General features: G+C 37.8%; 2 protein-coding genes across 3 annotated transcripts in view; one reads left to right on the top strand and one right to left on the bottom strand.

Annotated features, from left to right (window-relative positions):
- LOC140195456 (GTP-binding protein 10-like) overlaps nucleotides 1-21,859 on the top strand; it is a 42,239-nt gene extending 20,380 nt beyond the window's left edge. The window contains exons 5-10 of the mRNA XM_072253772.1: nucleotides 330-403; nucleotides 5,648-5,700; nucleotides 10,456-10,563; nucleotides 11,176-11,253; nucleotides 14,619-14,742; nucleotides 16,005-21,859. Coding sequence (XP_072109873.1) covers nucleotides 330-403; nucleotides 5,648-5,700; nucleotides 10,456-10,563; nucleotides 11,176-11,253; nucleotides 14,619-14,742; nucleotides 16,005-16,207 — 640 coding nt within the window. The 3' untranslated portion in view covers nucleotides 16,208-21,859. The remainder of the gene's footprint in view (nucleotides 1-329; nucleotides 404-5,647; nucleotides 5,701-10,455; nucleotides 10,564-11,175; nucleotides 11,254-14,618; nucleotides 14,743-16,004) is intronic.
- LOC140195455 (disintegrin and metalloproteinase domain-containing protein 22-like) overlaps nucleotides 17,750-27,032 on the bottom strand; it is a 345,726-nt gene continuing 336,443 nt past the window's right edge. For both annotated transcript variants that reach the window (XM_072253768.1, XM_072253769.1), the window contains 2 exons: nucleotides 23,171-23,294; nucleotides 17,750-22,503 (listed from right to left, as the gene is read on the bottom strand). In XM_072253768.1, the coding sequence (XP_072109869.1) occupies nucleotides 22,483-22,503; nucleotides 23,171-23,294 (145 nt within the window). In that variant the 3' untranslated portion in view covers nucleotides 17,750-22,482. The remainder of the gene's footprint in view (nucleotides 22,504-23,170; nucleotides 23,295-27,032) is intronic.

The following is a 27,032-nucleotide window of genomic DNA, read 5'->3' as shown; positions in this document are numbered from 1 at the left end:
ACACGAATAGCATTGATAATGGAGAGGATTCTCTTTACAAAATGTTAATGCAAATTGAAATGCAGAATAATCAAAATGTAAAAGCTGCTCTGAAGCTGAAGTAATAACATTATTGAACTTCTAATTGTTTAGTTTCATTTACTTGAAAGAGCTACATTGAATGTCAGGTATCATTATGTCATTGAATTTGGTCTTAATCATTTAAATCTTCTGATTTTTTTATTATGCACCTTAATACTGGACTGACTTTAGCAGATTGATTAAAACTTTATGGATTGTATATTTTAAGTTATGTCTTAAGTTCATAAATTTATTTCTATTAATTCCAGGTTTCCAAATGCTGGGAAATCTACACTATTGAGCAAATTGTCTCATGCAAAACCAAAAATTGCAGATTATCCATGTAAGTATAATCCGTTGAAGATATTTATTTTTGGATTTTCCCCTTCTATTTGTGCCTTCCTTTAAGACTTCCTCTGTTGCTTCCTTGATTTGAATGTGAATAAAGGGGCATTTTGTTTTCTGTTAGAAGCCCCAGTGTCATTATTTCAATCTTATCCTTTCAAAAGCATCTTGTATACAGTACTTGGGCACTGGTTTCAGATTTATTGGGATCCTCTGGGGAAAGTACGACCTGTACAGAAGGGATGGGCTACACCTAAAACTGAGGGGGACCGATATCCTTGCAGGCAGATTTGCTAGTGCTGTTGGGAAGGGTTTAAACTAACTTGGCAGGGGGATAGGAACCGGAGTGTGAGGAGTACTGGTTTACAAGCAGAGGAAGGGTATAATGAAGCTGTCAGGAAGGACAGGCAGGTGCTAGGGCAAAATTGTAGTCAGTGGGATGAGCTGCAATGTTAAAGGGGGCAAAATTGAAAAGGGTGACAAACACAAGACCGAAGGTTTTATATTTGAATGCACGGGTATCACGGAGTCATGGCTGAAAGACGATTGTAGTTGGAAGCTTAATATCCCCAAATGTAATACACCTGCAATACACAATGTATTGAAAAGACGGGCAGGTGGGCAGAGGAGGAAGATTGGCTGTACTGGTAAAAAATGAAATTAGAAAGAGGTGATATAGGATTGGAAGATGTAGAATCCTTATGGGTAGAGGTTAAGAAAGTGAGAGGGTAGGAAGACCCTGATGGAAATTATTTACAGGCCTCTGAACAGTAGCCAGGATGTGATCTACAAGTACAGCAGGAGATAGAAAAAACATGTCAAGAAGGCAATGTTACATGAGTTATTGAGGATTTCAGTATGCAGATAGAATGGGAAAATCAAGCTGATGCTGGATCTCAAGAGAGAGAATTTGTGGAATGCCTCTGAAATGGCTTTTTGGAGTAGCCTGTGGTTGAGTCCACTGGGGGATCAGCAATTCTGGATGGGGTGTTGTGTAATGAACTGAATATGATTAGGGAGATTAAGGTAAAGGAACCCTTAGGAAACAGTGGTCATAATATAAAATTCACCCTGCAATTTGAGAGAGAGAAGCTAAAGTCAGATGTATCAGTATTATAGTGAAGTAAAGAGAATTACAGAGGCATAAGAGGGGAGCTGGTCAAAGTTGATTTGAAAGGGGACATTAGCAGGGATGACGTCAGAACAGCAAAGGCCAGAGTTTTTGGGAGCAATTTGGAAGGCACAGGATAGTATCCCAAAGAAGAAGAGGTATTCCATAAGCAGGATGAAGCAACTGTGGCTGACAAGGGAAGTCAAAGCCAACATAAAAGCAAAAGAGAGGGCATATAATAGAACAAAAATTAGTGCAAAGTTAAGAGGATCGGAAAATTTTTAAAAACCAACAGAAGGCAACTAGAAAACCCATGTGGGGGAAAATGAAATATGAAGATAAGCTAGACAATAATTTAAGAATTATACTTATTTTTTTCTGATATGTGAAAAGAGAGGCAGGATTAAATATTCGACCGCTGGAAAATGACACTGGAGAGATAGTAACAAGGGACAAGGAAATGGCGGATGAACTTTATAAATATTTTGCAACAGTCTTCACTGTGGAAGACACTACAAGTATGCTGGAAGTTTGAGAGCGTCAAGGGGCAGAAGTGAGTGCAGTTGCTTTTGCTAGGGTGATGACGCTTGGGAAACTGAAAGGTCTGAAGGTAGATAAATCACCTGGACCTGTTGGAGTACACCCTAGGGTTCTAAAAGAGGTAGCTGGAGATTGTGAAGGCATTAATAATGATCTTTCTAGAATCAATAGATTCTGGCATGGTTCCAGAGGACTGGAACATTGTGAATGTCACTCCACTCTTCATAAAGGGAGGGAGGCAAATGAAAGGAAATTATAGGCCAGTTAGTCGGACGATCAGTGGTTGGGAAGATAGTGGATCCGATTGTTAAGGATGTGGTTTTGGGGTAATTGGAGGCGCATGCAAAATAGGTGAAACCAGCATGGCTTCTTTAAGGAAAATCTTGCCTGACAGATCTGTTGGAATTTTTTGAAGATATAACAAGTAGGACTGACAAAGGAGAATTAGCAAATGTTTTATACTTGGATTTTCAGAAGGCCTTTGACAAGATGCCGCACATGAGGCTGCTAAATGAAATAACAGCCCAGGATATTACAGGAAAGATACTAGCACAGATAGAGCACTGGCTGATTAGCAGGAGGCAAAGGGTGGGAATGAAAGGAACATTTTCAGAATGGCTGCCAATGACTACTGGTGTACCGCAGGGATCTGTGTTGGGACCACTTCTTTTTATGTTGTATGTCAACAATTTCCATGTTGAAATTGATGGCTTTGTGGCCACCCAAGTTTGAGGACAATATGAAGATAGGTGGAGGGGCGTGTAGTGTTGAGGAAACAGAGTCTGCAAAAGGAGAATAGGCAAAGAAGTGGCAGATGTAATACAGTGTCGGGAAGTACGTAGTTGTTTACTTTGGAAGAAGGAATAAAAGCATAGACTATTTTCTAAATGAGAACATTTAAAAATCTGAGGTGCAAAGGAATTTGGGAGTCCTCGTGTAGGATTCCCTGAAGGTTAATTTTCACGTTGAATCGGTGTTAGCATTCATTTCAAGAGGACTAGAATATAAAAGCAAGGATGTAATGCTGAGGCTATATAAGGCACTGGTGAGGCCACACTTGGAGCAGTTTTGGGCTACTTATTTAAGAAAGGATGTGCTGGTATTGGAGAGGGTTCAGGGGAGTTTCATGAGTATGATTCTGGGACTGAAAGGGTTATCACTTGAGCAGTGATTTAAGGCTTTGGGCCTGTACTTGCTGGAATTCAGAATCTCATTGAAACTTATTGAGCATCAAAAGGCCGAGATAGAGTAGAAGTGGAGAGGATGTTTCCTATGGTGGGAGAGTCTAGGACCAGAGGACACAGCCTTAGAATAGAGGCACATCCTTTTAGAACAGAGATGAGGAGGAATTTCTTTAGCCAGAGAGTGTGGATCTTTTTGTGTTGGGCACGTGGCCAAGTGGTTAAGGCATGCCCAAAGCATGATCGATCCACCCCCGTGCTTCATTCCCAGTGGCATGGGGAACATTTTCTGGTAGAGGGAAGAATGAATTAAATTAAATACCAGCAAATTCTGGAAGCAAACATCACACTGTCTGTAAAAAAAATTATGTGGTTCTGTCAGTGTTAGTCTTTGGTCTGTCCTATTTTCTGTGCTATCACTCCAGAGAAACATTGTATCATTTCTGAATGCATGTATGCATTTCTAAATGACAATAAAAGAGTACTGAGTGTTCTCATAATCTTAAAAAAAAGCCGAAAATGAAAAAAGGATGGCTTCTACAACGGGATAATGAAGCTAAACACACCTCAAAATCCACAATGGACTACCTCAAGAGGCGCAAGCTGAAGGTTTTTTCATGGCCCTCACAGTCCCCTGGCCTAAACATCATCAAGAATCTGTGGATAGACCTCAAAAGAGCAGTGCATGCAAGACAGTCCAAGAATCTCACAGAACTAGAAGCCTTTTGCAAGGAAGAATGGGCAAAAATCCCCCAAACAAGAATTGAAAGACTCTTAGCTGGCTACAAAAAGTGTTTACAAGCTGTGATACTTGTCAAAGGGAGTGCTACTAAGTACTGCCATGCAGGGTGCCCGAACTTTTGCTTCGGGCCCTTTTCCTTTTTTCGTTATTTTGAAACTGTAAAAGATGGTGCCACGTGACCGGCAACAATGAATCTAGAATTGAGTCAGGTTTTATAAAAACAAACAAACATTATTAAACTCTGCTCAAAAATAGCGAAATGTATTTAAACAACTAACTTAACCAGAAGTTAACTGCTATATGGCAACTCTGGAACAGTTCTTAAAAGGGTAAATGCAAAAACAGTTCTTAAAGTGGCAAATTCTAACACAGTTCTTAGAATGATAAATTTGAAAGTCCAAGAGATTTATGCAGTCAATTAGGAGAGACTTTCCTGAAATAAAGAATTCCCCGAAGGCGTCACATTACTGCTGATCCCAGCCGGAACCTGCCTTGTCCGCAGGATTCACAATGACAGAAATGAAACGGTTTAAAGGAACTGACCTCTTCCTCAGGAGAATAGACACTACACTATCCTTCCTAGTTTAGCAGGGGATATCTCAGTTGCAGGTCACTTTTTCTTGAACGAAGATTCAATAAAAGTTGATCCTCTCCAAAACCGCCAAACGATATCAGCGTTACTTGACTCGGCGAATTCCTGTACTTTGGTAAGGTCTTCACTCTCCAATACTACTTACAATAGAAAGTAGAATTCTACTTTAAAACAAAACTGCGTTATAAGCCAAATACGCAGCAAAATGGAGTGTCTAACACAAAACTAAACTGAAAACTAACTGCGTCACATCAAGGGTCTCCTTTATGTACCTGTTGAGAACAGGTCATCATGTGACCTCACTGGCGGGAATATTACATCATGACATGATGCTCATAAGACACTCTACATCATGGTCATAAGACAGTCACAAGACATCCATGAGGTATGTAACAATGGAAATAAAAACATTTTCTTGCTTAAAATATTAAAGAAATGTGTCATCTTTAACTTTATGCCTTTTGGAAATCAGTCCATCTTTTACTCGCTTAGCTATTCACAGTAACAGAAATTTTGACCAGGGGTGCCCAAACGTTTGCATGCCACTGTATGTGCCTAAGTCTTTTGCACAGTACCGCATTATGGTCTAATGTCAAAAGGCAAATGTAGACACATTATCAGACATATTTGTTTGTGGTATACTATTCAACAAAGTTAAACCCAGAATATGATTCAAATGTATAATTATATATAAGTACATAGAAGGTAGTTTTCATTTTTGCTCTTCCAGTCAGTTTTGCATGCGGTTTATATTGAATATGTTGTTGCTGTGGACTCATTCAATGTTGTGGTATAACATGAAAATAAATTTGTTTTCAAAGTAATTTATTTGGGACAGGCTATGTGGGCTAACTGATCTTCCCTATGTTGTCTTCCACTTTGAGCACCAAGCGAAATTTCTTTTCCCAAAAGAATGTAGTCTGGAATCCAGCTGTCATATTCTAACAGCTCTTCAGCCTAACTCACATGTAAAGATTCTCCTAAAGAGCTCTTCCTCTTCCATCACTCTCTATACTTGTGTCTATATCTTTTTTAAAGTTTTTTTTTGTTTACGTGTGTTCTGCTTTAATCTTTAGTCACTACTTTGAAACCAGAAATTGGAACGCTATTATACAGTGATTACAAACAGGTGAGAATTGAATCATTTATGTTCATTTCATGATGGAGCAGAAAATACGAGACTGCGCTTTTTTGATTTAATCAGAATTTTTTACACAGGAAATTAGGGAAGGGGGTCGTTGCTAGAAATTTAGCTGCGTCAGCCCAGAGAATGTACAACACAAATAATAAGACCTATTTTTTTTAGCAAATGTTTCAATATATAGAATCTGGTTGCAGACATCCCACCTCTCCCGGAAGTTCCGGGAGTCTCCCGCATATGAATAGTGGCTCCCTGATGCCCGCAAATTATATACAATATCACGGAAATCAATTTTTTTGAGAGCAAGCGAGCGAGAGAAAGCAAGAGAGAATGCGAGAGCGACCACGAGAGAGAGAGCGCGCGAGAGAAAGCAAGCGAGAGTGCAAGAGAGCGCGCGAGCGACCACGAGAGAGAGAGAGAGAACGCGAGCGAGAGAGTGAGAGCACGCCATGGCAGAGTGTTCCAAAAACAAATATAAAGTGTACGTCACCCCAGACTACACTAAAGTGTACCGCTGCCTAATAGGGGTCAAAAATAATGACAGTGTTGCTTGCTGCACTGTTTGCAATAGTGACTTTTCTATTGCCCATGGTGGGTTAAGATTGTAATAGACATGTTGAGGTGAGTTTAACAGGTATCATTTGTTCATTAGCGTAGCTAATATTATTTAAACTAGCTGACTAGCTGCTAAGGAGCTACTCTATTGCAGACATCCCACCTCTCCCGGAAGTTCTGGCAGTCTCCCGCAAATTGATGGTGCTACGTCCCTGAAATGAGTTTTTGCAGGATGGGATGTCTGTGGTGGCACTGTAATGCTGTAGAGAGTTGAGCTGTCTCATGGCTTCAGTTCTTAGCTGCAGTGTTGTCAGTTTGCACATTCTTTCATGACTGCTTGTGTTTCCCCAATTTCCTCCCACATCCCAAAGACATGGGGTGGGGGGTTGGTAGATGAATGGTAGAGTCTGGAGGGACTGGATGAAAAGGGGGGGGGGGGAGAATAAAAATTAAGATTAATATAAATGGGCAGTTAATGATAACCACAGACTCGAACTGAAGGTCATGTTTTTCTCTAAGGCTCCATAACATACTAGGTAATTGGCCACGTTAGTGAATTGCCTTGAGTATAGGTGGATGATGAGGAAGATGATTTGTTAGTGAATGGGTGAAAGAATAGGTAACAAGCAAATAAGAGAAAGGATGGAATTGCTTGAGAACTGGCTAAGGCTCGATGGTCTGAATGGCCCCCTTGTCATAAAGAATAAAAAATTCCAATGCACATTACCCTTATTTTAGTAATTGGCAAATAGAACAGAGAGGTATATATTCATCCATAATATAATACATGTTTATGATGTTCACAATCTTTTATGTATTTGCTTTGTTTCCTCACAGTGCAGTCATTAATATTTTTGTCATCAGAATCAGGTTTATTATCACCAGCATGTGATGTGAAATCGTGAGATTTGTTAACTTAGCAGCAGCAGTTCAATGCAATATATAATTTAGTAGAGAGAGAAAAAAATAATAAATAAAACAATAATAAATAAACAAGTAAATCAATTATGTATATTGAATAATTATTTAAAAATGTGCAAGAACAGAAATACTGTATATTTAAAAAAAGTGAGGTAGTGTCCAAAGCATCAAAGTCCATTTAGGAATCGGATGGCAGAGGGGAAGAAGCTGTTCCTGAATTGCTGAGTGTGTGTCTTCATGCTTCTGTACCTCCTACCTGATGGTAACAGTAAGAAAAGTGCATGACCTGGGTACTGGAGGTCTTTAATAATGGACGCTACCTTTCTGAGACACCGCTTCCTAAAGATGTCCTGGGTACTTTGTAGGTTAGTGCCCAAATGGCGCTGACTAGATTTACAGCCTTCTGCAGCTTCTTTTGGTCCTGTGCAGTAGCCCCTCCATACCAGACAGTGATGCAGCCTGTCAGAATGTTCTCCACGGTACAACTATAGAAGTTGTTGAGCGTATTTGTTGACATGCCAAATCGCTTCAAACTCCTAATAAAGTATAGCTGCTGCCTTTCCTTCTTTCTGACTACATGAATATGTTGGGGCCAGGTTAGATCCTCAGAGATCTTGATACCCAGAAACTTGAAACTGCTCACTCTCTCCACTTCTGATCCCTCTATGAGGATTGGTATGTGTTCCTTTGACTTACCCTTCCTGATGTCCACAATCAGCTCTTTTGGTCTTACTGACATTGAGAGCCAGGTTGTTGCTGCAGCACCATTCCACTAGTTGGCGTATATCACTCCTGTACACCCTCTCGTCACCACCTGATATTCTACCAACAATGGTTGTATCGTCAGCAAATTTGTTGATGGTATTTGAGCTATGCCTAGCCACACAGTCATGTGTATTTAGAGAGTAGAGCAGTGGGCTAAGCATTATTTTCCTGATGGTCTCACTCTGTTCTCTCTGTACTACAATATTATTATCCTTGATGAAAATAGTGGCAATAATTATGGGAGAAGACTAATAATTATGGGTAATGAAACATAGCATTTGTCTTTTTAAACAAAAATATTGGTAATGTGATATTTTATTGATAAAATAAGGCATTTAATTATTTTAGCATCTTAAATGTACGTATTTTGTGTGTTCCTTGCTTAGTACTAGATCTAGTATGGCTTCTCCTATAGTTGTCTATCTTACATATTGTGTCAGGAAACCTTCCTTGACAAATTCTGGCCCATCTAAACCTTTTGCACTAATAAGGTGTCAATCAGTATTAGGGAAATTAGGGAAGTCACCCATGAGAACAACCCTGTTATTTTTGCACATTTCTGAAATCTGCCTCCAGATCTGTTGTTATTGGTGGGGTGGGGTGGGGGGGTCCATAGAATATTCCCAGTAGAGTGTTTACTCCCTTCCTGTGTCTGACTTCCACCCACACTGACTTAGACATTCTCTTTACAACGTCCTCCTTTTCTGCAGCTATGACACTGTCCCTGATTAGCAATATCACTCCCCTACCTTTTTTTTACCTCCCTTTCTGTCCCTTTTAAAACATCTAATATCCAGCAGCCATTCATGCCTTTGTGACAGCCAAGTCTCTGTAATGGCCAGAATGTTTTCGTTCTATGTACTGACCCAAGCTCTAAGTTCATCACCCTTGTTCCTAATACTTGCATGTAACAGATACACTTCAGCCCATACCAAAGACTGCAATTTTGATCTATCAACTGCTATCCTTCCTCACAGTCTCTGTACGCTGCATCTCCTTGTATACCAATTGCCGCATTCTCTGACCTATCACTCTGGTTCCCATTCTCCTGCCGAATGAGTTTAAACCCTCCCCAACAACTCTAGCAAATCTGCCTGCAAGGATATTGGTGCCCTTCGAGTTCAGGTGTAACCTGTTCTTTTTGTTCAGGTCCTACTTTCCCCAGAAGCGGTCCCAATGGTTCACAAATCTGAAAACCACTCCTGCACCAAATTCTCAGCCACACACTCATCTGCCAAATCTTCCTATTCTTACCCTCACTGGCACATGGCACAGACAGCAATCCAGAGATTACTACCCTTGAGGTCCTGCTTTTCAGCTTCCTGCTTTGCTCCCTATATTCTCTCTTTAAGACCTCATCCCTTTTCCTACCTGTGTTGTTGCTACAAATATGTATCATAATTTCTGGCTGCTCATCCGCCCCTTTAAAAATGCTGTGGACATGATCTGAGATGTCCCCTAACACTGGCATCTGGTAGACAACATACTATCTCTTCTGGGTGTTACTTTCTCATCCATAGAATTTCATGTCTGCTGCCCTAGCTATTGATTCCCCAATCACCACTGCAATCCTCTTCTTCCCCCTCCTTTCTGGACCACAGGGCTAAACTCAGTAACAGAGACCTTGTCGCTGCAGCTTTCCCCTGGTAGGTGATACCTCTGAACAGTATCCAAAATCAATGCACCTGTGATTGAGGGGAACAGCCACTTTTAGTAGGCACGTTGATGAGAGAAAAATGGAGGGCTATGTGGGAGAGAAGAGTGAGATTGATCTTGGAGTAAGTTAAAAAAGATGGCATAATATAGTGGCTGAAGAGCCTGTACTGAGCTGTAGTGTTCTATGTTTTATGTGTAGGTTTGTCACTACAAGACCAACATAGATCTTGTGGATGCCATATTTGATGAGCTAACTTGGATTAGCCATATGATCATGAGAGTAGGCTGGAGAGAGATAATAAATCAACTATGATAGAATGGTGGAGTAGACTTGATGGGCCAAATGGCCTAATTCTGCTCCTATGACTTAATGGTTTTATGGATATTCAAACTGAGTAATTCATTCTCAGGAATTTGAAGGAATACTTGCCACTTGTCTAGATGGATGCTTTGTCAACAACATCTGACATTAACCAAATATCTTCCAGGTGTGTGATTACTAATACCGAGGTGTCCTAGGGATCACGGAAATTGAGGCACCTCTGCAATTCTCTTTGAATAGTCCACGTTGAATTTTGACATTTATTTTTCTATCATAAAAATGTGAAAGCAAGAGAATTGATTGGATCACAATTACTTTTTCAAAGTTAAGAGAACTGTAACCTTATCAATGTTGCCTGCATTACCCAAACACTGCTGGAAATTTTTCTGTCATGTATTTGTGTGAGGCCAGAAATTAGAAATAGCACATTTTCAAATATAGTTTAAAATTAGCTCTTTATGTTTCAAACTTGCTATATATAAATTGTAAATTGTGTGTAAAGTACAAAGTGTTTATTGTAACAGGTGTCAGTAGCAGATCTGCCTGGTTTGATTGAAGGTGCACACCTAAATAAAGGAATGGGTCACAGGTTTCTTAAACATGTAGAGAGGACCAAGCAACTTCTTTATGTGGTGAGTAAGAAACTAATTTTTGTTTTATTTTCTTATATAATTCTCTCTCTAGATGTGTAATGTTTTTGCTCACTGTATTTGACACTGATGAAAACAGCATGACTTTTTTTACTTGTTTTCTCAAACTGCTTTTTCATCTGAAAATCCTGATTCCATACCCACCACTAGAGTAATGAGAAAATGATTCATCTTTATATATACTTAATCCGTAAATTATGGTATGCTGTTTTGTCATTAATGGCAGTCTTGAAAGCATTGTATCAGGAGTCAAACCTGTGTGGTTGCAAACAGGTCTATAACTACTCCTGTTTTATTAAAGTCTCAGATCATAATGTCAGAAGTTGTAATTATGACATTGACCACTGAGCAAGTGCTTATTTGAATGTCTTCATGAAATTTAAAAAATCTTAAACTGTAGAATTCCTCTAGTGCATAAACAGGGGACTCTAAACTTTGTTGAAAGATGACCAGTATTTTTATACCTCAGCTGATATGTCATCCATTTTTAAATTTTAAAACTTAATGAAAATCTATTTTACTGACAGCATTATGATAAAATTAAAGTACTTGAATGGTTCTTACAATACCTTTTTTTGAATTTATTCTGTGTAGGTGGATGTGACTGGATTTCAACTTTCATCTGAAACACCATTTAGAAATGTATTTGAAGCTGTTCAGCTTTTAACAAAGGTGAGCTAATTTTGTAAGGGAAGTATAAACCAGAGAGTGTTTGAGATTGTTTTTGATTTGAATGTACAGTCCTGTATATCTACAACCCATCTGACATTTAAAAATATTATTTTGATCTCCATTCCTTATGTTGTATTTGTAACTCTTGCTTCGGCTAGCGGCTTAATATAGGGGGTGATAGCCCCCAGCCCGGCCAAACTTAAGGAATCTTGTTTGGGTGGATGCTGCGTGATGTGTCCCCTGTTATAAATCAGTACCCTGAAATAACAAACAGTACACAATATGCGATTAAACGATTAAGCTTTATAATTCTTACTTTTACTATATGGTTAGTAAAGAAACAAAAAAAAAGAAAATAAAAGGGCCCAATCTTATTAAACAGTCTGTTGCACAAAGTTGGAGCTCACTGATAAGTCGATCGTCCACCATTGACCTCCTCTGATTGTTGCTGCACTTCAGACTCTCGCTCCAAGTCCGCCCTGTCTGGCGGTCTACCAAATTTCTCCTTTCACGTCTTCGCTCCTCATCTCTCTCCAGCAAAAGCCCGTGAAAAATCTCCTTCCAGATTCACAAGACAGAGCAACAATATCCTGATTGGCTAACATGCATAACCATAGTCCTGTTATCTCCAGCCATAACCCAAACATTGCTGCTACAGAGAAACTGTTACCTCAGTAGTGAACATTACAGAGAAGCTAAAAACGCAAACATGAGGAAATCTGCAGATGCTAGAAATTCAAGCAACACACATCAAAGTTGCTGGTGAACGCAGCAGGCCAGGCAGCATCTCTAGGAAGCGGTACAGTCAACCTGTACCTCTTCCTAGGATTACAGAGAAGCTATTACATTAGCAGTGAATCCTTACCGCATGTTACATATAGCTTTTATTTTAGCAACAAGCTGTAAGTAAACTCCTTTACTTCTGGCCTCAGATAACCCAAGTCTATACTGAGAAAGGCAGAGACAACATTCAGGCATGGTCTGTTAAATGGCAAATATTATTTTCACCACACATGTCAGGCAGTGTCATTCTCTAATGAGAGAATCCAATCACCTGTGCTTGGCGTTCAACTATGCTGAACTCTGTCACATAATATCCTGAGGGCTTCAGTAAACTAGAAAGCTAAAGGGACCAGCCCTGTAAACAAAGTAGCTACAAGAGCAGATTAGGGGCTGTGCATTCTATAGCATATGACTTGCCTCCCAACTTCTATAAGCCTTTTTACCAATTTACAAGGCATAAGTCAAGAATATATAAGAATATTCTCTATTTGTCTCGATAGTTTAGCTTTAAAAATGCATAAGAAGTTCAGCCCCATCCAGAACATAGCAGCCTACATGATTGGCATCGTACTCACTCCTTTAACTAGTTCCTTCCTCTGTTACTGACACACTTCACTAGTTAATAAATGCACAGCTGTAATGCACCAAATTCTCTTTCCAAACTCACAACTTCACTCACCGTGTCATACAAAGATAGCAGTTGAATGGGAAACTCACAACCTGCAGATTCCTCTCTGGGTGACACATCTTCGTGAATTAAACATTTTTTGTTGTTCTTTCATCAGTGCTGGCTATAAATCTTGGATCTCTTTCCCCAGCAGAACTGTGAAAGTATTTTCACCGGAACAACTGAAGTGCCCCAAGAAGGCATCTTACCAACACCCTCTTAATTTAATCTATAGATGCTCAGTAAAACTAGCCTTGTCAATGAAGCTCAAATCTTGTGATGAATTTTTAAAAAGCCCTGCTACACACATCAAAGTTGCTGGTGAACGCAGCAGGCCAGGCAGCATCTCTAGGAAGAGGTACAGTCAACGTTTCAGGCCGAGACCCTTCGTCAGGACTAACTGAAGGAAGAGTTAGTAAGAGATTTGAAAGTGGGAGGGGGAGGGGGAGATCCAAAATGATAGGAGAAGACAGGAGGGAGAGGGATGGAGCCAAGACTGTTGCCTTTAACTTGAGTCTGAAGCTACCTTCCTGACATATCCTCTCTTCTATGACTACTCTGTTGTTTCCTGGCTCTGACAGCTGTACCAAATAGTTTCATTTAATCCTAGTGCCAGTGAATGGAAATATTGATAGCACGAGGTTCACTATGGATTGCTGTAAAATTTAGCATAAAACAGTGAAAAATTTGGGGAAGGTTCATGTGTATGTTGTAGCACCTACTTTGTTGTAAGACAAAAAAGCAGATTATTTTTGTATCTCCTGTAGGATCAAAGTTTAAAATGGATTATTTGAGAATTGGGAAAAAGAAAGGATGATTCTGCAGGAGAAAAGCATAGAAAGATCTTCAGTCTCCTTTCCTCTAAAATTAGGTAAAAGGGTATTCTGAGAAGGAAATTCATGGAGCCAGATGACTTGGTTGGCCACAAATTTATTGATGTAGGTACAAGTAAATAAACCTGAAAATAAAACTTTAAAGTACTTTCTTAAACATTACTGATGTTGTCAGTCCTCATTGATCTGACAGAGTAGTGTGATTTTATGCTATTTCCAGTTGTTGCACCAATGCAAGGAAATAACATAAAAATCATACTACTCTGTGAAGACTGCTTTACAGAAGGATGCCCACGGCATAAAGCAGTAATTGGTGTTGATCAACTTCACAGGTCTTCTTCCAGTTATCAAAATCTTTGCTGGAGCTCAACCCTATGAATATTGAATCAGGATATGTAGGTGAAATGTGTATTTGCAAATAAACAGCAGCTTCACATGTATACATTTTACTTCCCTTTTTCATTTTATGAACATAGTGTTTCTGCCAGCATAATTCATTACCTATTTTCCTCCAAGGATTTGCATACTAGCAACTAGTATTCAAGTTTGTACTGAATAACATTCAGAGTACTATTCCTTTTGGCATCCTAGATGAGTAATTTCATTTCTGAGTTTGGTATTGTGCATTCTCCTGTTCCATATTTATCAATCCAAACACTGGTAATGCAGGATATTTGGAAAACTTGTTTTCAATGTGTAGACTGTTATTACCAAAGTAAAAATTTGATTCTTTTTAACCTCCTTTCTGCAATACAATGCTTTTATCAAAATATTTTCAAGTTACTATCTGCATTTGAATTATTCATTTGAAAGAATAGTCATATTTTGGTGTCGGTTGATCTTCAGTTTCCACTCTTTATGAGCTTCTTCTCAATTACTTGACACCTCCTGGAAAATACTGAGCTGTGGAGGGTGCACAATATGTGTTTTGTTTGGAGTAGGCATACATTCTGTTGTATATCTCTTACTGTTCATTTGAATTTGGGATATGGTCACACAATGTGTCTCAATATTTCAGCATTCCTACCTGGTTGACTATGTTGCAGATCTTGTGTTTCATTATTATCCTTTTTCACATACAGGAGTTGGAGCTATATAAAGTGGAGCTTTTATCAAAGCCTGCGTTGTTAGCCGTAAACAAAATGGATTTGGAGAATGCTGCAGAAAAATTTAAAGAGCTGATGCAACAGCTTCAGCAGCCTCAAGGTAAGACAGAAAACCTATTTGATCCAAATGTCTATTCATATCAGTATGTTATAATTTGTCATTATCAAGCACTAACTCCAAAATTAAATGCATTGTAAGACTTAATTTTGACCTTTACCAAAAGACAAATATAAGTACAAAACACTACAAATACTCAGTAGATTGGACAACAGAGAGAAAAACAGAATTAAGATTTTAATTTCTGGATCAGTAAAATCTCTAATATTATTTAAATTTACTAAAAGAGCTGCAGGACACCAAAAAAAATCCAGATGCTGTTGGCTAGTTCAGATCTCAAGAAGCAGCTGACAAGTTGAGTTAAATAACATAGGAGTTATGGAGTGAACACTGAAAGGTTATTTGCATCGCCCCCAGGTCCAGGTCTATGTTCTAAGCAGTACCAACTAAAATGGCATTCAGAGTTCTCCTTTTGATTTGTCACCAACCATAGACCCCTTTCAAAGTGGAGCTGGTCTTAGAACTGGAATAACACGGACGACCACCGTTAATGCTTTATTCATTTCAGGCAGAGCCAATCAAAATCCAGCCTGGTATTTTTAAAAACTTTTCTCTATTTGAGATTGTGAAAGTATTTTGCGTACAGGAACTGTTCTAGCAGCCTGAGTTTTCTCAAAAACAGCTAACAATACTGTATCTTTTTTTTTAAACCACAGATTTTACTGTATATACCCATGATGTCATCTTACCTCATAGAACCAAAATATTCTGGGCCAAAGAGCCAGTTCCTAAGCTGCATTCTATGTAAATTAGACAATGTAATAGAGTTGACATATTTACTAAAATGGCAGTTTTTAATCAGCTGTACCAGACAACTTGTGACCTGTTTTTGAGAAGCAATTGATGACTTTTCATAATCTATTTATTCATTAATTAATATTGAGTTTTATTTTTAAATAGGCAGTTTTCCATTTTAGATCAGATACATCTATTGCACTAAATACTTTCCACCTACCTTGTGAATTTCAGTATTAGTGCATGAGTCATTAGTCAAAATGCACATTATAAACAGTTGATAATCATGTCAATGTACATTGCTTAAAAATGCATAGTTAAACCTTAAGCAGCAAGCCAACCTAAAATGTAGATAGTCAAGAAGTTTTCCATTTAATTTTGTAATAGATTTTTATTACAATTTGAAATAGTTTTTTTTATTTCAAATTCTGTCATCATTAAATTTCTTGGTTAAAAATGCAGTGCATTATGTTATCTTCTATCTTGATGTACATTTTATTTCCTTGTAGATTTCTATCACTTAATTCCAGAAGAAATGGTCCCCATGAGACAAGTCCAGTTTCAACACATAATCCCAATCTCTTCATTAACTGGATATGGAATTGAAGAATTGAAAAACTGTATTCGAAAATCATTAGACCATCAGGATGACCTAGAAAATGAACATTATAGGCTTGAAAAGCTGCAGAATTTACGCTTAAACACTCCCTGAAAGTAATTAGAACATTCAAAGCTGTTGATTATTGGAGATGAGTCTTCAAGGAAACTATTGATTATATTCATGATTAAAAGATGCAAGAAAGACCTTAATATGACTTCAAGTGCTCAGATTTTGCTTGTGCGGAACGGATTTATGAAAGACAAGGTGGTGGGACAGGTTGCAAGGTAAAGAAGGCCATCCTCAGTAAAGCTGCGGATATTGTCACATTAAAATTTTCACGTAATTATGCAGTACACAAGATTGCCATTTGGCCCATCGTCGTTGTGCTGCCTCTTTTAAAGAACACACAAGTCATGCTAATATCCTAACTGCTTATCACCTTTTGCTCAATTATATATTACACATTAGGTAATGGTAGGGGAAGAGAGGGAAGGATGTTACTGTTGGTTTAAAACCAGAACAGTTTAATTCAACTAACTGCAAGTTTTATAGCATATCAGAAATGCTAATTTATTGCCTGGGATTGTTATGTTGATTCTTGACTTACAACAGAAGTTCATGACAAGTGGTGCAATGTTTGCTTCCTTTGGAAATGAAGAGAAGTGAATGCTGATGAAGAAGCCATAGATAGTCAACAGAAGAGCTGTGCGTGATGATCTAAACTCGAGGTTTATGTGCCTTTACATGTTCATGAGCCAGTAACTTGAGGAGTATTCAAATGTACAAGATGCAGCATTGTGTGTACTTAACCAAGAGGTTGCAGGAAGAAGTGGGTGTTGAGAACATCTCATTTGATGAAGCAGCTTGGCAAATCAGCCTGTAGGATTAAATCATCTTATGATCAGTGATGGAGGGAATGCTCTCCGTTCATTTGATTCATGTATAGACCAATGTTATAGACCACATTCAGGCCCTATACTTCATTCCACTCAGAATTCTGGAAATTATATCTATTGCCTTTTCTTCCTCTTGAATTGTGATTGTTGAATCACAAGGGTCGTAAAACTTGTTTGACTAGTGCATTTTCAAATGCTTCAAAAATCAAAGGCAAGATAGCAAAATATCTATGTGACCTACCTAACCTTTTTTCTCTTTCTTTCTGGACACTTTTATATGGTGTTCCCACAGTAATTTCAGCAGAGATAATGCGTGCATTCCACTGATTACTTGAGTGGTGAAGTTTGTGTGGACCTTTAGTCCTGATTCTTGTGCTGCCCGTGGCTTTGGCAAATTCTTCTAATCTTCATGGCTACTACGGTACTGTAGAGAATACTAAATGTTTCACTCCAAATGTTTCAACAACATTAATAAATGTCCTCTTTTACATTCTGCTTGTCTGACCAGAAGGATTAAACAAAAGCATCATAGCCTAAACCAGAGTACAGGCAGTGACAGGAAAAACAGGAATGTTTCTATTAATCACTACCAAAATAGTTGATGACAAACCTTATTGCAAATTAAAGATCTTTTGCAGAATTTACAGTTTGGAATGTAAAAAATTCCATTCTGGAGGTGATAGGATCATTAACATGTAATATACCAGATTCCAGGTTAAACAGAAGTAGTTTTTTATTAAGTTAATATATTACAATAGTATAGTTTGAGAAAAGCATTAATCTAAAATGTTGCTTTATATACAACAGCACAATAAAATCCATGGTCGTTAGAAGCTTAAGACTCAGCCAAGGAAAATTAGCTTTTCTAGATCATCACATTGCCAGCAAGTAATATACAAGTTCATAACTTGAATTAATTTCTATAACTGTTCCATGAAAGTATACAGAATGGGTGTAAAACTGCTCGAATGATGCAGAAATGGGAATGGCAACTATTTTATAAAGTTGCCAAGACTCTTCCATTCAATTACATTTTATAGCCAGCCTATTACAGTTGCATCCATAGCACTATAGTCTAAGACAAATATTAAAATTGATCTTGTTTTTAAAATGGCATTTCATAAAAAATCATATGGTGACATGACATTTCGTTGGCATGCAGTTGATGTGGCAAATAGCAAACAATATTTTGCAATTATGCTGCTGTGGAATAAAGAGGAGTTCAGAATGGCTGAAAGCATGAGGTACAATTTAACATGCGCTTCCAATATGCTGTGAGAATTAAGTATTCAATGGAATCTTTAAACCATTCTAGTTGTTTCACAGAAATATTCTTTGTATGTTATTTTAATATCTACGGAGCTAACTGTATGTATACATACATACATCACATTTGATTACAGTGATACATTACAAGTTAGCTGGTCATTTCTTAATGAAAGTGGAGATGCACTTTTCAGCCTACAAACTGAACCATTGTAGAGGTCCAAGAAATAATTTGACAAATGGTAATGAAAATGCTACAAAATAATATGTAGCCCCATTTTGTATGGTTATAATGAAATTTAATGTCGAAATCAATTCTTTATAAAAAATCATGTGAGATGTACACACCTTAGAACCACACCTATTATTAACGGTAATCTTACAGCCCGTAAATTAAATTATGAAGCATTTTACCTAAATTCTTTAAAACAGGCTAAACTCATTGGTGAAAATGAAGAGATGGTAGGATATTTTCTAAAACAAGGAAAACTTTCTAAACCACTCTTTGACATGGATAATTCTAACACTTAGAAGCATAACATTGGAAAGCATAAAAATATTTAATAATATCTGAGTTACTTACTCAGTGGAGCTGTTTAAATTTCACTATTAAATCTTCATCTCATTGATCCACATGAATCAGATATCCCACCATACTTTGACTAAATACCCAATTCATGTGCATTGATGATGTGAAGATTCAGCAGTGAAGCAGTTTTGGGCAATTGTTATTTTACTGTTGGAAAGAGATTTGACTTTGGGTACTAGCCTTAAATGTTTATGACTTTTGGCTGCCAATTGTACTCATTTTGTCATAATTTTCAATGGAATTGTGTGTCCAGGATTGAGTACACAGCCAAGTCTCAAGTGTGAGCACCCAGAGGCAAATTTCTTCTATCCTTTACAAAAATTTTGAGAATGTTAAATGTAATCATTTCATTGTAAGCAGCAGAGAAAAAAAAGAATTCACGGTATCTTAATATTACTGTAGAATCACATTCAATTTGGGCATTTTGATCTGCTCATGACAAACAAATTGATTCAAGAAATAAAGATTTTCAGATTATAACAATTTGAATTATACAAAGGCACTTAGATTTAAATGCTGTTACTCAAGATAATGAAGCCCCCATATCTATAGACTGGTTTTCTACAATGTAATCAAGAAGCACCTGAAATTCTATCTGGAGTTCCACTTTTCTCCCACCATGTCTTGTGAGACTGGACAAATACAGGAAAATGTAAGTTATAGTTTGCAACCAACTGACCTTTACAACATGAACAATTGTAAGGAGTTGAGTTGGATTGTGGCTGTCCAGTGAAACCTTAGGCATATTTATTCTAGAGGGCACACTATATGTAATCATAGTCTCACTGCTGGATTGCGACCTGAGAAATTTTGAAAAGTGTTTCACAATTTACAGATTTAAATACATAGCTTCACATTTTAAATGACAATAATTTGATTGAGATAGGCAGGTGATTTTGCATGTTGGGAATTATACATAAATTTAACTGGTTCAAAAATGTAAAAAAAGCCATATTGGACTTTAGTGCAGGGAAATGTCCTCAAGTTGCTTCAGAATCATTAGGATAATGAATGTCAAAGCAATGCTAGGAAGGCAAACGTGTAGGGACATCTGATGACGGTGTTAATGGTGGGATGAAGTTAATGAACAATGGACTGACATTTATTTTAGAGGAACAAAGACATTTGGGCATTGAAGATTAGAAGGACGGAGAGATGGGATTGGTGGTTAGCATTGGAGAAGATTGAAAGTTAAATAGACTTTCGCCATTGGATAAAACACAGATGGGAATTTTAATTTTGGATTTTGAAGGCCAACATAGATCAGCAAAGACAGAACAGCATCTGAGAGGGATTTGGTGCAGCATTGTTTTACCACCAGTTTTGTGTGTGTTTATGTTTCAGAAGGAAATAGAAAGGAGGCTAGGGAAACAAGTACTGAAGGCTACGTCTAGAATTTTGAAAGTCAGCAAACTTGTTCAAATCCTTTGTTATTCTTAAAGGTAACCTAACAAAAGAAAAAAAACACATTTATAAATGATTATAAACTAGATACAAGCATAATCAGTTTTTGAGATTGTTCAAGATAAACCTTTCATTATCATCAAACCAGATTGTAGAGGGGCATGCTGGGTACAGCCATGTACCTAAAAATGCAGTGCCAAGCTGCTAAAGCTCCCAATACAGAATTACATGCATGCTAAACAGTAAAGACAGCATGCAACAGACAGAACTAGGTGATCACCCAATCAGATCTAAATTCAACTGACCTCATACATCTTGTAAACTTTGATTGACAGTAGCTTAGAGGAGGCTCCAGGAATGTTCCTAGTCTCAACAATGATGGTGCTCCTAGCAAGTGAGTGCTAAAAGCTGATGCATGTACAATATGTTCAGCCAGAAATTCCAAGTGGGTGATCCATCTTAAGTCTTTCTCATGAGACATCCATCATCATAGAATCAATCTAATTCACTCCATATTATCAAGAAATGGCTATTGCAAGCCTGTGAGACAGTTCAATATCTCAGCTGTAGTTCAGAATTAGTTATTCTTATAGCCATGCTGTCATAGTACAAATTAGGTGCCTACCTAACAACATAGAAAATTGTCCAGGTATGCCCTGTCCTCAAAAAAAGCTGGACAGATCCAATTGAAACCCACTCTATTTACTCTCAGACATCAGCATATGGAAGGAAGGAGCCATTGTCAGTGCTTTAAGCGGCACTTACCTACTCATCACTATCTAGTTAGGGCTTCACTAGGATCACTCTTGGTCCAAATGTGGACCAAAAATCTCAATTGCTGATAGGTATTTTCCTCCAGCTCTTATACAGGTGAACTGTTAGCATGTCTGCCTAATGCATTTTTTTAAACATAATTCCTCTTGTGTTTGAAACAAATAGACATTTTTGTATTTTGGATTTAGTGAGTGACACAACATTAATTATATTTAACTGCGACTGAAAGTTTTCATATATAAATACGGAACTATGTTTTATAATGTATAAAGTTGTTACACCCAAGCACTTCCTTATCTGCAGATGCTGGAAATACAAAATAAAAGTGGAAAATGCTGCACATACTCAGCAGGTCAACTAGTACTTGTGAAAAGAGAAATAGTTATTTTTTTAGGCACATGAGTCTTCATCAGAATTGGAAAAATGGAAAAAAAACACATTGTAAGTTAGGAGGAGGAGTAGTGGAGAGAAGAAAGGGAAACTGTGCAATAGGGTGGAAACTCATTCTCTCCGCTCCTACACCTTAAACACAGTTTTTTCACTTCTGTCTAGTTCTAGTGAAAGCTTATCAACTGAAATGGCTAGCTCTGTTCCTCTTATCATAAATGCTGCCTGACCTGCAAAGTACCTCCAACAGTTTTTTCCCCATTAAATTATCAGCTTTCTTCTTCATCTATGGTGTAATGAAGATTCAATAATTTACATGAAAACACCAAATCTACCAATATTAAGTCTGACATGACCATGTTTTGATTTGTAGGGCAAGCAACAATTGCCTGATGTTGTCAGGTAATGTGAAAAACACTGTACATATTTACAAAATACTCTCTGAGCAAGCATTTCTGCAAGTATCAAATATATGATTTTGATCTTCAATTGCATATTCCATTTCTTTAACACAATAACTCTTACAAATGCAATTATTTGTCCTGTTATGCAGCTCAATTCAAAGCAATTTTTTAGGGGGAAAAACATCTTTTTATGTCTATGCAAGTACAGTTTGTTCTACTGACTACTAGAACAAAAGGGATCCGTGCACAGTATTATTCAATGCAATGAATGTGTACTCAGGAGCTTTCAACTGAGCCTCGCTGAAAAATGGGCTCTCAATCTTCTTCCAGAGGACTAAGCACCATAACATACGCAAATACATGATAGAGCTTTTTTATTGTCTTTTTTTCCAGGAAGAGTTCCTGTTCCCAGATCATTGTTTCAGTGCATTATTTTACACAAGAATGCTGACTCTTCATAGAACATTGCTTTATTAATGGTGAGCCAAAGTCTATTATTTTATATTTAGAAGCCCTGGTTTTTGAAGTTAGCAGAGGGAGTTTATACTCCTTTCGAAAGTCTCATTGATGGTCTGGAAATTCATTCATTAGAGACATCAGTGTAAGGCTGCCCCTTTATAAAACTGGAAAGAAATTTTTAGTTGTTCAGATCCACTGAATGGCAACCTAAATGGAGGTCTCCCAGAGCTGTGGAAAAAAAAGAGAAGGAATATAGGATTTATAAATCAACTAGAAACTATTAACCTTTTAAAAAAAAGATAAATACCTCTAATTCTTCTGATTTAACCATGGTTCATCTTTCAAAATCAACAAACATAATATTATTACTTAGCAACCTTGACAATGAACTCATTAATGTAAAATTTTATTTGTGCTTAAAAGCACAATTCACCCACATTAAGACTAATATATTCTAACTGATTAAACTACCAACCAACATACCCTTGTGGCAGACAAGAGAAACCAAAGCAGCTGGGGGAAAGCGACATAATCACAGGATGAACATGCACAATTTACACATACAGTACTGGAGATCAGAACTGAAGAAGGGCCATTGAAGTTGTGTGAAGCAGCATAACTTATTGTTTGATTGTTGCATTCAAATGATCTATCTAATATTTTGTATAAGGCGAAGATTTGTTGTAATTTGATCAGTTCATAGCCTTACTATCTCTCTTAACTATTTAGGCAAAATGTTGACACTCAAGCACAAAATTAAACCGTTTATACAAAGCTTCACGGTGCTGGCCATAAGATATTGCAGTATGGCAAACTAAAGGACCAAATGGTAATGTACTTAAGACAAAATCTTAATGAAATTCTTTGCACTTTCAACCTCTTCAAATATACTTACCCGTGCACTTTGTCGACTTGCCTTTCCCTCCTCATCAGGAAGAGGTGGCATTGGGTATGGGCACTTCCTACTAGAAGCAATTGATCCATTGGATGAAGAATGCGACTTAGATGGAGACAATGTCCTAAGAGGAAAAACCAAAAATCAACACAGCCTATGGCATCTTAGATTACTGACAGCCAGAGTACTAAATCTGTATCAGTGCTGGTATGGTTTAGTCAAGGACATCCAGTATATTATTTGGAATAATTTGCAATGAGCCACTTTTTGTTTTCATTCGGCAATGATTCAAATAAATAGTGAAATCCCAAGACAACATGGTGACACAACTCTTTGTGTTACCCATATGTGTTGCTGGTATCCTACGGCACTGGAGGATGCAATTTAGGCTGCTGATTTACTTGTGAGAATTTCTATTTTTGTTTTTCTTATAAGGAAATTATAAAATGGAGACAAGATGTATCCCACTAAATGAGTTAATTATCAGGCCAGTCCCATATAACAGTAAACAGGTAACCCAATTGGTAAAAGCTTGAGAATAAACTGCCTTCAAGCTTCAGCAGTGGTCTGTGGCAGGAGAATAAAGAAGAATTATTACAGACCAGGCTGGTACATCATAGTACAGGCTGATCGCTAAACATTTTACATTCATATAAAGGTATTACAAGTGTGGTTAGGGGGATTGGGGTGGAGGTCGGAAGGTGGAAACAAAATCATTGTGCTTACATGCAACTGGCAAAGGCCAATCTGTTATTTATAAAATTAAGACAAGATTTTTGCCAACTGGAAAGTTAGTCAAGCAAACAGCAAACATTAGTGTCACAAACTCTGCAGGCAAGCAAGACAATGGAAACAATGCAAAATAAAACGTTATAAAATAAAACTATAAAGCACCAGGTTTGGAAAGGTAATGCTTGGTGATTCATTGTTTGAAAACCATTAATTAAACTGGATATATGGTGATAGAAATTGGGAAATAATATGCAATAGTATATAACCAAAGGTAATTTGTAATATTAACTCAATTTAAGATATAGTTTACTAACTTCTTATGCTTCCGTGTACATCTCCAATCAGGATCTGTAGACTTCTTTGCTGCTTCTTGTCTTGAACACCCACAACAGCAACCTGGAGTTACCCAGCACTTTTAATGTGACAAAATATCCTAAAAGTGCTTGGTAGAAGCATCAGCAAACTTTGATGCTAAGCCGCATAGGGAGATTATCAAAAGCCTAGTCCTTAATACTCACTTAAACAGAGGAGTAGGAATAAAAGAATAGAGGTACAGAAATTGGCGAAACTTGTCCAGGCTGACTTCTGTGTACTCATCCCATTTCCCTGCAATTAGGACTGGGTTCTTCTATTCCTTTCCAAGTATTTGTCTAAATGCATTTTAAATGTTGTAATGTATCTGCCTTTACCACTTCCTCTGGCAAATCATTCCATATAGATGTACAATATTCTGGAGATCTCTGCCACTTACTAACCAAAATGCAATACTTTCTGCTTTTCTTCCCGATTACATTCCATCTGCCATTCCTACTCCACTTTCCAACTTATCTATGTCCCTCTTTATCCTTTTACAGCCATCTTCCCTATCTACTACTTCATCAATTTTTGGGTCGTCAGCAAACTTACTAATCAGTCATCCTAGATTCACACATATATGTAAAACAAACAACAAAGGTCTTAGCACCAATCCCAGTGATATAACACGGGTTGGAATTTCCAATCATAAAAAAAAAACACCCCTTAACCACTATCTCCTGTCTCATATCACCAAGCCAATTTTGGGTCTAGTTTACTAACATTCCTTGTATCCAATGTACGCTAACTTTCCTGGCCTGTCTACTCTGCAGGATTTTATCAAATGTCTTGCTAAAGCCCATGTAAACCATATCCACTACCCTGCCTTCAATATTTTTAGTTACTTTCTTCAAATACTGAAGACATGAGAAAGCATTTCACTGAATGATTCCTTCAAATCAATGTCTGCTTTTTGAAGTGGAAATAAACTGCGACCTTTGAATTTTTTTCCAAATAATTTCCCTACTATTACTGTAAAGCACACTACATTGTAGTTACCTATCCTTACTGTCCTTTTTTTCATAAAGGGAACAAAATTAGGTTATCTGGTACCTTAGTGGGGTATAACAAAGATGCAAAGATTTCCACGAGAACCCCAGCTATTTCTCTCCTTGCTTGCTTCCCACAACATCATGGGATTGATCCTTTCAGACCCCTGGAATTTATTTAGAATCTGTGCCAACTCTCTAACAACCTCCTTCCTGAATCAGGGATATTCTGGAACATCAGCATAACTCTGCATTAACTTTCTATCCTACTTCCTCATGAATATTGATGAGAAATATTCCTTTCAGGATCCAACTCATATCCCCTAGCTCCTCATATTTAATTTCCTTTTTGATCCCTGAAGAAACCTTCTTTTTCTCTAGCTACCCTTTTTCTTCTAATATAGAGTCATAAAAAAGTACAGCACAGGAACAGACCCTTCAGCCCATCTAGACTGTGCCAAACCATTTAAAATGCCTAGTCCCATAGACCTGTACCTGGACGATAGCCCTTCATACTCTTACCATCCATGTAAAAGTAAACTTCTCATAAACATTGAAATCGAGTTCGCATGCACCACTTGCACTGGCAGCTTGTTCCATACTGTCACGACCCTCTGAATGAAGTTTCCCCTCATGTTTCCCTTAAATCTTTCACCTTTCACCCTTAACCCATGGCCTCTAGTTGGAGTCCTACCCAATCTCAGGCTTTTTCCACTGAGATTGGATGGGACTACAACTATCTACGCCCCTCATAATTTTGTGTACCTCTATCAAGTCTCCCCTCAATCTTCTACATTCTATGGAATACAGTCCTATCCTACCCAATCTTTCCTTATAAGGTAAGGGAAACAGGTAGGGTAGTTATGGAAACTATGATGATTAAAGAAGAGGAAGTACTGGTGTTTTAAAGAATATAAAAGTGGATAAGTCTCTGGGTCCTGACAGGATTTTCCCTAGGACCTTGAGGGAAGTTAGTGTGGAAAAAGCAGGGGCTCTGACAGAAATATTTCAAATGTCATTAGAAACGGGGATAGTGCCGGAGGATTGGCGTATTGCTCATGTTGTTCCATTGTTTAAAAAGGGTTCTAAGAGTAAACCTAGCAATTATCAGCCTGTGCGTTTGACATCAGTGGTGGATAAATTGATGGAAAGTATTCTTAGAGATGGTATGTATAATTATCTGGATAGACAGGGTCTGATTAGGAACAGTCAACATGGATTTGTGCGTGGAAGGTCATGTTTGACAAGTCTTATTGAATGTTTTGAAGAGGTTACTAGGAAAGTTGATGAGGGTAAAGTGGTGGATGTTGTCTATATGGACTTCGGTAAGGCCTTTGACAAGGTTCCACACGGAAGGTTAGGAAGGTTCAATCGTTAGGTATTGATATTGAAGTAGTAAAATGGATTCAGCAGTGGCTGGATGGGAGACGCCAGAGAGTGGTGGTGGATAACTGTTTGTCAGATTGGAGGCCGGTGACTAGTGGTGTGCCTCAGGGATCTGTATTGGGTCCAATGTTATTTGTCATATATATTAATGATCAGGATGATGGGGTGGTAAATTGGATTAGTAAGTATGCAGATGATACTAAGGTAGGTGGAGTGGTGGATAATGAAGTAGGTTTTCAAAGCTTGCAGAGAGATTTAGGCCAGTTAGAAGAGTGGGCTGAAAGATGGCAGATGGAGTTGAATGCTGAAAATGTGAGGTGCTAAATTTTGGTAGGACTAATCAAAATAGGACATGCATGGTAAATAGTAGAGCATTGAAGAATGTAGTAGAACAGAGGGAT

The sequence above is a fragment of the Mobula birostris genome, chromosome 3 (assembly GCF_030028105.1).
Source record: "Mobula birostris isolate sMobBir1 chromosome 3, sMobBir1.hap1, whole genome shotgun sequence".
In the NCBI taxonomy this organism is placed as follows: Eukaryota; Metazoa; Chordata; class Chondrichthyes; order Myliobatiformes; family Myliobatidae; genus Mobula; species Mobula birostris.
Note: the sequence above shows the minus strand (reverse complement) of the source record. Positions and strands in the feature narration are given on the sequence as shown.